Source organism: Cimex lectularius, unplaced genomic scaffold, assembly GCF_000648675.2.
Source record: "Cimex lectularius strain Harlan isolate CLEC.00 unplaced genomic scaffold, Clec_2.1 scaffold440, whole genome shotgun sequence".
Classification (NCBI taxonomy): Eukaryota; Metazoa; Arthropoda; class Insecta; order Hemiptera; family Cimicidae; genus Cimex; species Cimex lectularius.
In genome coordinates this window covers 282,586-296,310 of record NW_019394186.1, presented here as the reverse complement: position 1 = coordinate 296,310, position 13,725 = coordinate 282,586, and the positions used below count along the sequence as shown (strand labels likewise).

The following is a 13,725-nucleotide window of genomic DNA, read 5'->3' as shown; positions in this document are numbered from 1 at the left end:
CCCAGAACATTAGTGGTACAGCCCATGAACTTTTTAGTAAAAATATGTAAAACGTAAAAAGGTTAGACCCTTTGTCTGCAAGTTTAGAATTTTTTTTTACTTTGCAACAATTACAATTAATTTTTTAAATTAAACTAAAAGGTAGATTTTAACAAATGTTTATAGCTTGCAAAAGCAATGAAACTGTTTTATATTTATTCATTAGGTATACTGGTGATCTCTAAGTTTGACTAGTGTTCAAGTCTATGTAATATTTTTAATATTTAATAACCAACATTTTAATTATTTAATAGAATGTTTAAAACAAGTTAATAAAGTGCTTATGAGTATTTGTTAAAAAAAAAATTATTTCAAAAGATCCAATTGTACCAATGAGAACTAGTGTTGATTTTGTATTGTTCATTTTGTTCATTGAGTTGGCCTTAGGAAACAGTTTATTACATGAATGGAATATTAAATTGACATTGCATCCAGCCTTTTCGGCTCATTAACTTCCCGAACATCTCGAGGAGGAGAACGGTGTCTAACACGGGCTGCCTGCAAATATTACAGCATCTTATTATAAAAATGAAGTATAATTTGTTAAATTGCGAACTTCCTCTTGTGAACACACCGGCCGGCTGAACCGAGAAGCACATGTCGGGGTCGAAAGCCTGCTGTTTTCATTAATACGTTTTGTGCCAGTGTTTAAACATGAGTATAAATTGACATTCGTTCTGATTGTTAACACATGGGATTCGAGAGCAGATGGGAGCGAAAGACTGGAATAATGGCACTGGAGAGTAGTTACAAATGTTTTAACAAGGTACTCGTTGAGAAATATTCTTGCTTATTTGTATCACTTGCCTTGCTTAATTAATTTATGCAATACTGATAATTTATCAACAAAAATAATCACTTTTTTCACTGTATAAATTTTAATAAATATATAAATGGAAGGAGATTGTTGGGGCAATTTATGTAAATTTTACTAGATTAGTATTCAAAGCACAGAATTTTGCCATTAAAATCATTCTGGCAACTCAGAGAAATACTAACTCCAATGTTTTTAAACTTTAATAATTTCAAACTTTAGATCAGTTCTATGTTCTAGTGCTTTTTGTAAACTTTTGAAAAGTGCTGCTGAATGTAAATGACATATAAATGACAAAAACAGATGAAACCATTTCATAGGTGAAGATACAATCCGTTGGCTCAATAAAGAGAGCAGGTAGGCATGCCACCCTACATGAGAATTTTTCTTGAGTATGGCAGTGAGTATCTGGTTCCCCTGTTCGCGATTCTTGGAGGAAACGGTTGTTTTATTGTATATAGATCTGATATTGTTGTGTAGCTAGACTTTGTTGGGAGTAAGTGTATTTATTAGCGTGAATGTGTTTAATCCTTAATTAATTTAGTTATATATAGCATTTTTAGTCAAATTAACCCTTTTTTTCTACCAAATCAAACCTTTTTTTAACTGAATTAAACCTTTTTTGACCAAATTTAAACTATAATTTTTTTTTTTGGGGGGGGGAGGGTTGCAACAGCAGAGTTCATAACCCCCAGGATGTCAGTGTTTTGAAAAAAGGTAAGTAGGTGAAGTATGTTGGGTTTGAACCCAGGACCTTTATCTTACAGTGATGTTGAAGCTGCATTGAAGCCTAAACTGTTGCACCTCTCTATGATTCAGTTTTTTTTTTACGGGCTTCCGACATCTAGGTCATTTCAGCCCCAACTAAGTCTATATTCTATTTACCCTTTCAAACACTACATTCATACACATAAATACATTCACACAGTACACTCAGTTTGGTCGGTGGAGTACTTGATATTCCACCACCAACCTGTACCCAAACTAATCTACATTGGGGTCGATGAAGTACTTTTATAAATATTCCGCCATCAACCCCGAACACACATTCATACGCTTTCAACATTCGAGGGGCGATGATGACGTCATATTTCACCCTCACCCATTCACGCTAATAAATACATCCACTATGACAAAACATAGACACACAACACATAAGACATATTATATTCAATAAAAAACCTCAATTTCCCCTAAAAAGCGAAACAGGGGACTCTGAAACTCACTACAGTGTTCGAAAACTCTTCTTAAGTACGGCGGCATGCCTACATGCTCTCTGTATGGAGTCAAGGCATGACACACCTCTATTATGTCGAGAAAGGTGCATGACACATTGAACAACCTTTCTCTGCATAAGGGGCACCTGCGCGGGCTTTGGCCCAAAAGCAGGTGCCCATGTGTCAACCTAGGATTGAGTATTAAAATCATGGAAATACCAAGTAACAGAAAAAAATTGTATTGAATATTGTTATGGTTAACTTCTTTATGATTCAGTTCTTTAATAGATGGACAGTTAGAAGACGCAAAAAGTATATAAATATAATAATAGGTTAAAAGGATGAGAGAAGCATATCAAGTGCTACCAACCCCTAATTGAATGAATAGTATGTAAATCTGCAAGAATCTATTTAAGAATGAATGAGAGTGAGAATGGGTTTGGATCTAGGAACTGCATGGCTTGGGTAATGAATTGACCTGGCTGCTGACAGCACCTGGAGTTCAACTTTGGTGGCTGGATGGATAAAACCAAAGTCCGACAGCAGACTGCCAACACTCAAGGTGGGTCATTCTCGAGACTTTCTTGTAATTTATTATAAACTACAAAAGCTGGGATTGGCAGTGGACTGCGAGAAAACAAGATAGGCTCTGCTAAGTATATGTGTGTATTTACCAGTGCAGATTTGAGCTTATGTAAATCCAAACTTATAATTGAACGATGAAACCACGTTAAGAAAGAAAAACAGAAAGAAGATAAAAGTAAAAAGGTAAAAGAAAGACTTGATTCAAGTCGTTTTTAAAAACTCAGATCCCATGCCTGAAACAAGCCAGCGTTACAAATACAACGTTCTTCCCAGGGAAGCAAATTCCAAAGTCTTGTCCATGAAATTCTGAAGGATAAGGGTGATATGAGAATTGCACTTGAGCATGGCAGCAAGTATCTGGGCCCCCTGTTCCAATTTTTGAAGTTGTCCTGTTGAATAGAGTATTAAGAGTTTTGTGTACCTAGTGTGTGAGAGTGAATGTATTTATTAGCGTGAATGGGTAGTGTAAGCTTGAGTACCCCATCGATCCTCAGTTAGGTTAGTTGTATTATAGGTGTAAAGGGCAATGAAGGAATATCGATTACTCCACCACCCAGTAATGGTTAACGGCTCTAGGAAAACACACCAAAATCTAGGAGAAAAAAGACAAGACCGACTAGCCCAAGAGAAGGCAGCCCTCTAATCTAATAAGCCTCAGCGAAGAGAAAAAGAAAAACTCAAGCATTGTATAAAAGAATGAATAAATGTCTAAAAAAGAAAGACAAAAGAACTCCTCTCTCACAGGCAAGATTTGAAAAAAAAAATTATAGGCCTGTGTACCAACCACTGACCCCTTAACAACCACGTAAAGAAGATGGGCAAAGCAGAGGCAGAAACATATCAGTCAAGAGAAACCAGACTCAGCACATATCCTTTGTGAATTTGAGGATATACGGGTAGCCACTTTGGCTGTTCTACCACCAAAATAAGCATAAAGAGATGAAGAAGGTTGACTTAGATTTAAAGGAAATAGTTCACATTTGACAGTATGGTCATAATCATAGTTCATCCAGTTAGAGTTCCACAGTAGACCTTAGCATAATTTTAACATTAGTTTCTTTGTAACTTTTGATTTCCGTTGAATTATAATTGTGTTATCGGTGTGTGATGGGAATATCAGTCGATGGTTGTTGGCATAAAAAAAAAACTTTGTATGCTGGCCAGGACTGATACAAACATCACAATAAGTTTCTTTGTATAGACCTGTGTTTATTGCTGTTACGAGGTATGCTTTACACTGTTGGTTTATTTGCCACTATTTCTCTCTTGATTAGTTTATATAGTAAATATTTCTAAACCTTGTGCTTTTTTTTATCATGGTTTCTGCCCCATATAGTTCATTATATGTATTTAGTTTATTTGTACAGATCTGCCGTCATCATATTTACAAGTTGTGCTTTGCTCTGTTGCATTTACCTCCAATGACACTACATTCTTCTCAAGTTTTTATAAGTTTGTGCTTTTTATTTACATTGTCTTGCAACTTTTTTTTTATATTTTCACATTTATTAGGTGTGCTTTGCTTATTGTTTGTTTGCCAACATTTTCTTCTCTGCATTAGCTTAAAATTGATACAAACTTGAGATTTTTATTCTTGTTTATTGCCACTTTGTATTTTAACGATTAATGTTAGTTTTTTTCCCATTCAGATCTGTGATCATCATTTATTGCATTTTGCTCTGTTGGTTTGGGTCAAACCAAATTTTTACAATGTAACTTTTTTACTGGTGAACTAATCGTCACTGATTTGTGTTTGTTCTCACTGATTTCATGTTTCACTAGTAACCGTTTTGGCTTTACGCCATCATCAGTGAGGGAGTAAAGGAAAAGAAGTTGTTTAAAGAATGAAAAAGGCGTGAAACAAAAACACTTATAAGATCCAGGAAGAATAGAAGGGCCACAGAAAGTGATTTCATGCATTTCATCCTCTTGTACATCTAACCTACACCACCAACCTTTCCAATTTTTGGTTTTCTAGCTTGAGAATTGTTCTGAAAGACCTTTTTTAGAGAAAAAATCTCTTTAAAGTTGTTTTTTTCAAGGTTACACTTTTACTTGTCAGCTTTGTTACAGTGAAATAGGTCATATGTTTGAAATTTTCAAAATTTTCGCCTTACAATCGTCCAAATCGGGACAATTACTTCAGATTGACGTATTCTTTCGCGTACGCCGGGATTTTAAGGATTGGATACAAATGACACAGAATTTTTATTGAGCATGCATTCAACATGTATGTCAGAAACGCGACAAACAATGGTACAGTGTAATTTGTATCCAATCAATTGTCGATCATCTATGGGATGATGCATGAATCCGGCAAGACAGATCCACCTGCTCTCCCTTACAGAGAAATATACGATATTTCTAATTTTTAATCGTTTGTTTGAATAAATGAGCTCCTTGAACATTTATGAAAATCATGTGGGCTCAGACGACAATACAATCACCGAGGTCGGACAAAATTGAAGATATTAGTAATTTTACACAACACACACATAAGCCGGCGAATTAAACGAACTGGCATCGGAAATGAAGAGTGTCCCCTTTATTCCCAAGAACGAGTGAGTAGCTTTATTGATTTATTGTTGGCGTTTTTCACGCCGTCGTTTTTTGAAGTTTTCTAGGCGGGCCCCAGATTCCCATCATTATCTGCAAATGGGGTCTAGTTCTGCAATTGCTCATCACTAAAAGTGGGGGCTCGGCTAATAAGTTCATAAGCACAATCCTTCAAACCGTTTGTCGGACTTGACAAGTCCGACGGCCCTGCCGGGAGTGAAATATGCTATATCGTCAAGTGACGCGTCTTTTTCTTTTACAGTTTCTTGCGAGAAAATGCCCGGCAATGATGTAACGAAAGGAATAATCGAAAGTTTAGCACTAGCCGTGAAGGGAGAGAGCGAAAAGGCGCGGACCACAGAGGAGAGGGAGCAGACTAAAGATACAGACGATTTAAATATACAGAGTAAACCCTCTATTAAGGAGGTCGTCGAACAGGACTCCTTGAACGATTTATCTGAAGAGGTAAGAGTCGTTAAAAAGAAAAACCTAGGATCCAAATTGTTTACAAAAAACCACAAACAAAATAGCTTCTTGTAGTACTTCATACAAATTTCATAGAATTTATTATTTTAAATTTTTTGTTGGATGATTTTCATGGACGATGGTCGATCTGATCGATAAACAGCGGTGTTACATGAATCAGAAATTATTGGTTTAAATCCATTTATATTTTACCCAAGGCCTGACTATCTATGGATCGGTCTAAAGGGTTAAAGGATGAATGTTAAAAGGAGTCGGCCTCATTACGAACAATATTGGTCTATTGTGCAATCTTATTAGATCCCAAAGCTTGGTGAAGGGCTCTTGTGTGTATCCTTCAACCCAATGCACCAACAGAGTACATGTTTTATGATCCCATTCTTAACATTCCTGAAGTTATAGTTTATAGGTTAGCAGGAGTCAATAATGATCTATCTTCTTGACGCTTAAGACTTACGAACAGATCCAAAGCTTTGCGAAGAGATCTAGTGTGTATTTCTTCTGGCATTGAACCAACAGAGTACATGTTTTATGATCCCATTCTTAATTTTCCTCAAGTTATAGATTATAGGTAATTAGGAGTCGAGAATGATCTTGGTGAAGCTTAAGACTTTCGAACCCCCCAAAGCACTGTGAAGAGCTCTCGTGTGTATGTTTCAGGCCACTGTACCAACTAGGTACGTGCTTTATGATCCCATTCTTAATTTTCCTGAAGTTATAGATTATAGGTTATTAGGAGTCGAGAATGATCTTCGTGAAGCTTAAGACTTTCGAACCCCCCAAAGCACTGTGAAGAGCTCTCGTGTGTATGTTTCAGGCCACTGTACCAACTAGGTCGTGCTTTATGATCCCATTCTTAAGTTTCCTGAAGTTATAGATTATAGGTTATTAGGAGTCGAGAATGATCTTCGTGAAGCTTAAGACTTTCGAACAGATCCAAAGCTTTGCGAAGAGATCTCGTGTGTATTTCCTCTGGCTATTGCACCAACAGAGTACATGTTTTATGATCCCATTCTTAATTTTCTTCAAGTTAAAGATTATAGGTTATTAGGAGTCGAGAATGATCTTCGTGAAGCTTAAGACTTTCGAACAGATCCCAAAGCTTTGAGAAGAGCTCTCGTGTGTATCCTTCAGGCCATTGTATCAACAGGGTATATGCTTTATGAGCCCAAACTTAATTTTCCTGATGATATAGATTATAGGTTATCAGGAGTGAAGAATGACCTATCTTCTTGAAGTTTAAGACTTTCGAACAGATACCAAAACTTTGTGAAGGGCTCTCGTGTGTATTTTTTAGGTCACTGCACCAACTAGGTACATGCTTTATGATCCCATTCTTAATTTGCCTCAAGTTGTAGATTATAGGTTATTAGAAGTCGAGAATAATCTTCGTGAAGCTTAAGACTTTCGAACAGATCCCAAAGCTTTGCGAAGAGATCTCGTGTGTATTTCTTCTGGCATTGCACGAACAGAGTACATGTTTTATGATCCCATTCTTAACATTCCTGAAGTTATAGTTTATAGGTTAGCAGGAGTCAATAATGATCTATCTTCTTGACGCTTAAGACTTACGAACAGATCCAAAGCTTTGCGAAGAGATCTCGTGTGTATTTCTTCTGGCATCGCACGAACAGAGTACATGTTTTATGATCCTATTCTTAATTTTCCTGAAGTTGTAGATTGTAGGTTATTAGGAGCCGAGAATGATCTTCGTGAAGCTTAAGACTTTTGAACAGATCCAAAAGCTTTGAGAAGAGCTCTCGTGTGTATCTTAATTTTACTGAAGTTATAGATTATAGGTTATTAGTAGTCGAGAATGATCTTCGGGAAACTTAAGACTTTTGAAAAGAACCCAAATCTTTGTGAATGGTTGCCGTATCCTTCACATCATGAATTTCCCTCTCCTAGGAGTAGAATCTCAACCCGCACAGGCCTCCGCACCGAGGTCATGTTCCGCTGTTTCTTCTTGTTTCTGCTGCTCCGAGTCTTTATGTAAATCTCTGGAGTCTGCAATGTCCAGTTAGCTGACCTAAATCATTCCAGTATTATCACGTCACCAAATCCGCAACACGTTCATTTAACTCCAGAATAATGAACTTTCTCCCAATATTCAACCAATGTCTGCATGTTTTCTCGGGTACTTTTTGCAGCTTCAGGCTTTGTTGATCGTTGAACAATATTTTCATATATACGGAAAAACGCGTTTGTTTAACTCAAGAACTATGAACTTTTCAGATTGTTCAATAACAGTCTGTATATTTCTCTCGTTGAACAGTCCCTTTGTCCACCCTAGTCTATATGTCCAAATCGGTTCCGGTAGTGTTTTGTAGATCTTCAGATTTGCAAGTAGTTTTTAGAGTTGTCGAAAGCGTCTGCTTTATTTCTGTCTAATACATGTGTAAGTCGGTTCCGGTTTAAATTTGAATCGAGATAGAACCTAACGTAGCGGATGCAGTACGGTTTAGAAATGTTGAGGATTACTGTGTATGGTGCTTCAGAGGTTAAAAATGGTAGTGGGCGCATTTGATTGCATTAATCTTTGTTCGGTAAAGTTTTGGCTATTCGTTGGAAGTGCCTGGAGCTCCTCGGAAGCAATTGCTGGATCGGGATCAGAGGATAGTGGTTATATCTTGGGCAAAGGATAAAAGGAAGGTTGACGGTGGGGTCCTAGAAACGATTAAACATATATAACAGTTAAGCAAAGAAATGACATTTGTCGGCATCTAAGTACATAACTACTAAGTACAAAAGCACGCTTTGTAAGCATCTATAAGAAAACATTAAAAACCTAATCAACGAGAATGCCTGATCCAGAGAACAATATTATGCTGAAGCATGACTTGTTAAATAAAAGTTTTACTATACAAATTCTTATTAAAATTTGTATTTTAAACTCTATCAATACTGATTTCAGAATTGATGATGGGTGTTGGTCTGCGAATCGGTGAAGTCGTGCTGAACACTTGGGAAGAAGGAGTCAATAAGTATTCTATGCTGCTTCGGCATGATTTCACCAACTCGCAGATTAACACTCATCGACTGTAACTCAGGCAGACAGGAATTGTTTCTTAAAGGGTAGGTATAAAACGGACAAACCCTGCGAGTGAAGACGGACTCCCCCATAAAGGGTCACTATGAGTATTGATTATTTACCAGTATTTGTTTATTGAATTTTCGACCCCAAGTGTTTTAAATGGCATTTAGGTCTTTTTAAAAAATTAAACTCACAAATTGCCCTAGATAATCGATGATTTTGTCAAAAGTCTTCATATTATCAATTTTGGCTTTAGTAGACGGTGAGTATTTTAACTCAAAAGAGTTTTGTAAACAAATTGGTCGCAGGATGTGATAAATTTAGTCCATTTGAATTGTTTTTAATTTTCTAGGTTTTTACTGAATTCAAACAACCGTTTGGGTACGAAGAGCTGCCGGAATGGTTACGGAGCAACGAGTACGTCCGACACGGCTACAGGCACCAGATCAAATCGGTCGTCGCCTGCTTCAAGACCATATTCAGCAGGCACAACGAGACCGGCAATATTTGGACTCACTTGATCGGTAAAAGTTGACATTTTCTGTTTCGATTGCAATGACAACGGTTCGTCTGCAGGCACCTTGATGTTTTCTGTGTACCTAGTCGGCTTCGCCTATCAGTATTTGGGGATCATCCCGTTCCTCGACTATCTGGCCATAATGTTCTTCTTCGTCGGCGCGATTCTGTGCTTTTTCCTATCAACACTGTACCACACACTGATGTGCCATTCTGAAGCGTTGGTGAACGCGTTTGCAAGGTAAACCATTGAAAGAAGAACAACGGTCTCTTTATATTCGATGTCAATTCCAGATTGGATTATATCGGGATAAACATACTGATCACTTGCTCCCATATCCCGTGGATCTACTACTCCTTCTACTGCCGCAAACGCATCAGGAACACGTATGTGGCGACACTTCTCCTCTCGAGCGTGCTCATCGCCCTTTGCTCCCTGTACGACAGATTCGGCGAGGCGGATTCTCGGGGTTTCAGATCAGGTTTGCCAAGTTACGGTTTCATCTCGGTTGACAAATAATTTTCTTTCTTTCAGGTATTTTCGGTTGTTTCGCCGTCTTTTCAATAATCCCGGCGATCCATTTAGTCTACCTCGATGGCCTCCAGCTTGCCTACAACCAGGCAGCACTGGGATGGCTCATGCTAATGTTCAGCGTCTATTTTGTCGGTGCTACATTGTATACGTCTAGGTTTCCTGAGCGTTATCGACCTGGCTACTTCGACATATTCGTAAGTTGATTTGCTCCATATGCACTTAATTTTTGGAGCCATAGTGGTTCTTCATGGCTATGTCCTTAACAGAAAGAGGTTCTGGGTTCGTTTCTAAGTTTTACCCTCTGAATTTTTCGAACTTACAATACATAAGCAAATTTTCGCCCGGGCAGATGCTTTGGCCAACGACGTAGCGTAACATAGCCTCAGCCCTGGGTGTGCCGCGCTTTACAATCGATATTCCACAGCGGTTTAGGGCCACGGAAAGTCTCCATCGAAGAGGAGGTCGACCGCATGTACGGCACTAGAGAACATCGTTTTTTTGTACTTACCGCACTAAAGAACGATTTCCTAGATAGGTAGTCAACTCAAAACGTTTCGTAATGCAAGGGTGAACTCGAAAACAGCCATCAAATTGTGAGAATAGACTTGTCTCTAGACGTACCGCATCAGCTTCTCGACTACTGGAGATGCATCGAGTAGAAAAGCGACTATTTGCTAATCAGAATCTCGCTTGGTAACTTGAACGATGGGGAATGTCTTCACAGAGACAGTGCCGGTTTGGTTCTGGCAATCAGGTGACAGGGACTAAGTGTGAAGAAGGATTTTCCTTCGTGTACCATGCGTGTCATAGCCATTTCAACTTCAGTTACGACTTGGGGTGGAATCTACGTCCATGTCCGTCCTGAATGGATTATCATACAGAATAAATCTGCATTGAAGTACAATGAGTTCAAGTTCTTCTAGAAGCTGTGATCCCATTCTCGCCATTGGGGACAACTTCGTGATAGTGCTCAACCGCATGTAGCTTTAATGACTTCCTTGATAGGAAGCCAACTCGAAACGGTTCTGTAATGTAAGGGTGAGCTCTAAAACAGTCATAAATTCATTGTCTCTAGACATCTCCGTTTCTACTACTGGAGATGCAACGAGTAGAAAAGCGACTATTCGTGCAAATCAGAATCTCGCTTGGTAACTTGAACAATGGGGGCTCATCTCTTCACAGAGACCACGTCGGTTTGGTTTGTGGCAATCAGATGATAGGGCGTATGTGTGCAGAAGACGTAGAGAACGATCTTGCTTCATGTACAATGCGCGCCACAGCCTTTTCAACTCCAGTTAAGGTACATGGTGGAATCTACGTTCATGTCCTTACCGAACTGATTATCATACTGAATAAAGCACTAAGGTACATTGCGCAAGTTCCTCTAGAAACTGTGATCCCAAGCTCTCCATTGGGGACAACATCGTGATAATGCATGATCGCATGTTGCTCGAGTTTTCACCCATTACTTGGAAGATGTTACTTGGAGGATTACCACAACGAATTGGCCAGCAAGTCTCTTCACATAATCCCATAGAACACTTATGGTACATGTTAAAGAGATGGGTTCGCCCTCCAAACATTGAACAGCTTCAAACTGATCTTGTTGAAGAATGAGCTTCTGTTCCACAAGACCAAATCTGATCGCTTATTTATTCGATTTCTAGGAGACTTAAAACCTCAATCATACTCGTGGCAAGAGGAGGTAAGACCGTTAGGAACAGAAAAACCTGGTAGTAAATTGTTAGCTAAATGTATGTCTGTCCTAGTCACGGGTTCGGTTCCCAACTTATACAACAACAATAGATTTTTATGTTAAAAGTAAACAAAGAGGTCCGTAATACTGAAAATACTTTGAAAATTAAGAAATAGCCATTACAGGGATGCTAATTTAACCAGATTTTAAGATTTCGAACAAATTAAGCTATGATTCGCTTTGCCATTGAAAAAAGATAATTGCTGTTTTCCAGTTTCAGAGTCATCAACTGATGCATGTGTGTACAGTTCTCGGAAGCTATCTGCATATGCACGTCATCCACAAGCTGATGTCGTACAGGATGGAGACTGGGCCTTGCATTGTCGATTAAAAAATTGGGCACATTATATATTTTTTTTACATATACAAAACACTCCCAACAATAAAACAGTTGAAAAAAATTGTTGATTTATTCATATTTTTATTTTGCTGCGTGGAATGTAAAAGGTTAGCTGATGTTACGACTAGTCTCGATGCGACAAATCGTAATTTTTTAACGTGCACCAACCTCCAGTGGTGCTAAAATGTTTAGCCTTTTGAAGTGAATCCCTTAAGTTTTCCAAGTGTCAACCTTCAAAAAGATACGACGCTAAAGTCACCATGGTTAGGGAAATAAGCAGGGTGAGGTATGACCTTGTTCCAGTTGATAAAATCAGTATATTTTGCCAACCTTCCAACAAAAAACATGTTTTCAATGTGAGCCTTTTAAAAAATGTGGAAAACATGTCAAATACTACAGACAAGGATATAAGCAGGGCGAGGCATGACGTGTTATAAAATGCGAACGTATTAACCAATATTTTGTTCCAGTTGATCATATCGGGATATTTTCTCGAACCAATCCTTTGCTTTCGGGTACTAATATGCTTAGCCCATGTATATGATTCTTCTTTGATCTTCAAATTTTGTAGTTACTTTTAAGTACCAATTAGCTCAATAATCTGAAAGTGATACGATTTCCAACCTTGTTAATGTATCATAAATTCAAATCCTTTAAGATAACAAAGTACAACTCTTTACACAAATGTGACATTGACGTACATATACCACAGCCAGGGTTATAAGCAGGGTGAGGCACGCCCTTGAGCCAAGCACGAATCTCTCGCGGCCATTGGAGCAACAACTAACCACAACCATCAATCCGAATTTCTATCCCTTATATTTTTTTTTACCTTCTTGCATAATTAATTTTTTGGTGTCTCAGCATCGGAATATCTAAATTCTTTCACCTTTAGTGCCATAAATATTATTAGGTGTTTTTCAATTAGACCTTTTCCCGATTTGTGATTTAAAAGAGCAGGCAAATTACGACTTTTTCAGTAATGTCATTAAGTCATGTCATTTTGTCAGAACTTCTAATGAAATGTCGGTTTGATAAAAGACTAAGTTGTATTAAGGGTTGCTAATGAAGATATTTAACTAAATATTTAATTTAATAGATAAATGTTAACTTTAAAGATTTAAATTAATAGGCAAATGAATTTGACAAAAATTGAAGCCAAAGCCTACCCAGATGGCTCTTATGCAGAGAAATCTTGCTCGATGGGTCCTTACTGAGAGCGTGAAGGCTCGCCGCCGAATTTAAAAATGGTTCTTGAGCACGGTAGTAAATTTCTGGGTCTCCTGTTCTGCTCTTTAGAGAACGTGAGTTTTTTTAGTAGTATATATATATCTGTTTTATGAGTTTTGTATGTGTGCGAGTGAGTGATGTGTGATATTAGAGTGAGTGATGAGAAGCTGATCAAGGAATATACATCACAACCGCCCGTCCAGCAGTCTGTGAGTGCAGGTCGATGGAGGAACATCAAGTACTCAACCGACCAACCAGAATAAGTGCAATGTACATAGGTGTGAATGTATTTATTAGTGCGATTGTCTTATAGATGTTTTAGGCTAGAAGTTTGTATACGTTGGAGATGAAATGAACTAGCTGTCGAAAGGAGTCTAACCCTAGTGGTTGAGAAGCGACGATCTTCTGATCATCTGGCTTAAGAGGGAAAAAAACGTTTCAGCCGCATAACAGGGTAGGGGCAGGAGTATTTGAACCTGGAACCAAATACTCAGAACCCATGGGAAAATACACCAGTATCTTCCAAGCTGAGATTCACGCAATCGAAAGATGTACCCAACTCAACCTGAGTAACGGGTACAAAAACCACCATGACAGATAGTCAAGCAGCCATCAAAGAA

General features: G+C 38.2%; 1 protein-coding gene across 2 annotated transcripts; it reads left to right on the top strand.

The window, feature by feature from the left end:
* Positions 1–576: 576 nt before the first annotated feature.
* Positions 577–11,947, top strand: LOC106673926 (progestin and adipoQ receptor-like protein 1). 2 transcript variants are annotated; one of them, XM_014406318.2, is made up of 7 exons: positions 4,720–5,216; positions 5,474–5,676; positions 9,081–9,252; positions 9,305–9,485; positions 9,539–9,726; positions 9,780–9,973; positions 11,750–11,947. In XM_014406318.2, the coding sequence occupies exons 2-7, from the start codon at positions 5,488–5,490 to the stop codon at positions 11,864–11,866; spliced, it is 1,041 nt and encodes a 346-aa protein (XP_014261804.1). In that variant the 5' UTR covers positions 4,720–5,216; positions 5,474–5,487; the 3' UTR covers positions 11,867–11,947. The 2 variants fall into 2 exon arrangements, with proteins under 2 accessions (XP_024085807.1, XP_014261804.1); XM_024230039.1 differs by lacking the exons at positions 4,720–5,216; positions 5,474–5,676 and adding an exon at positions 577–805.
* The last annotated feature ends 1,778 nt before the right edge of the window (positions 11,948–13,725 follow it).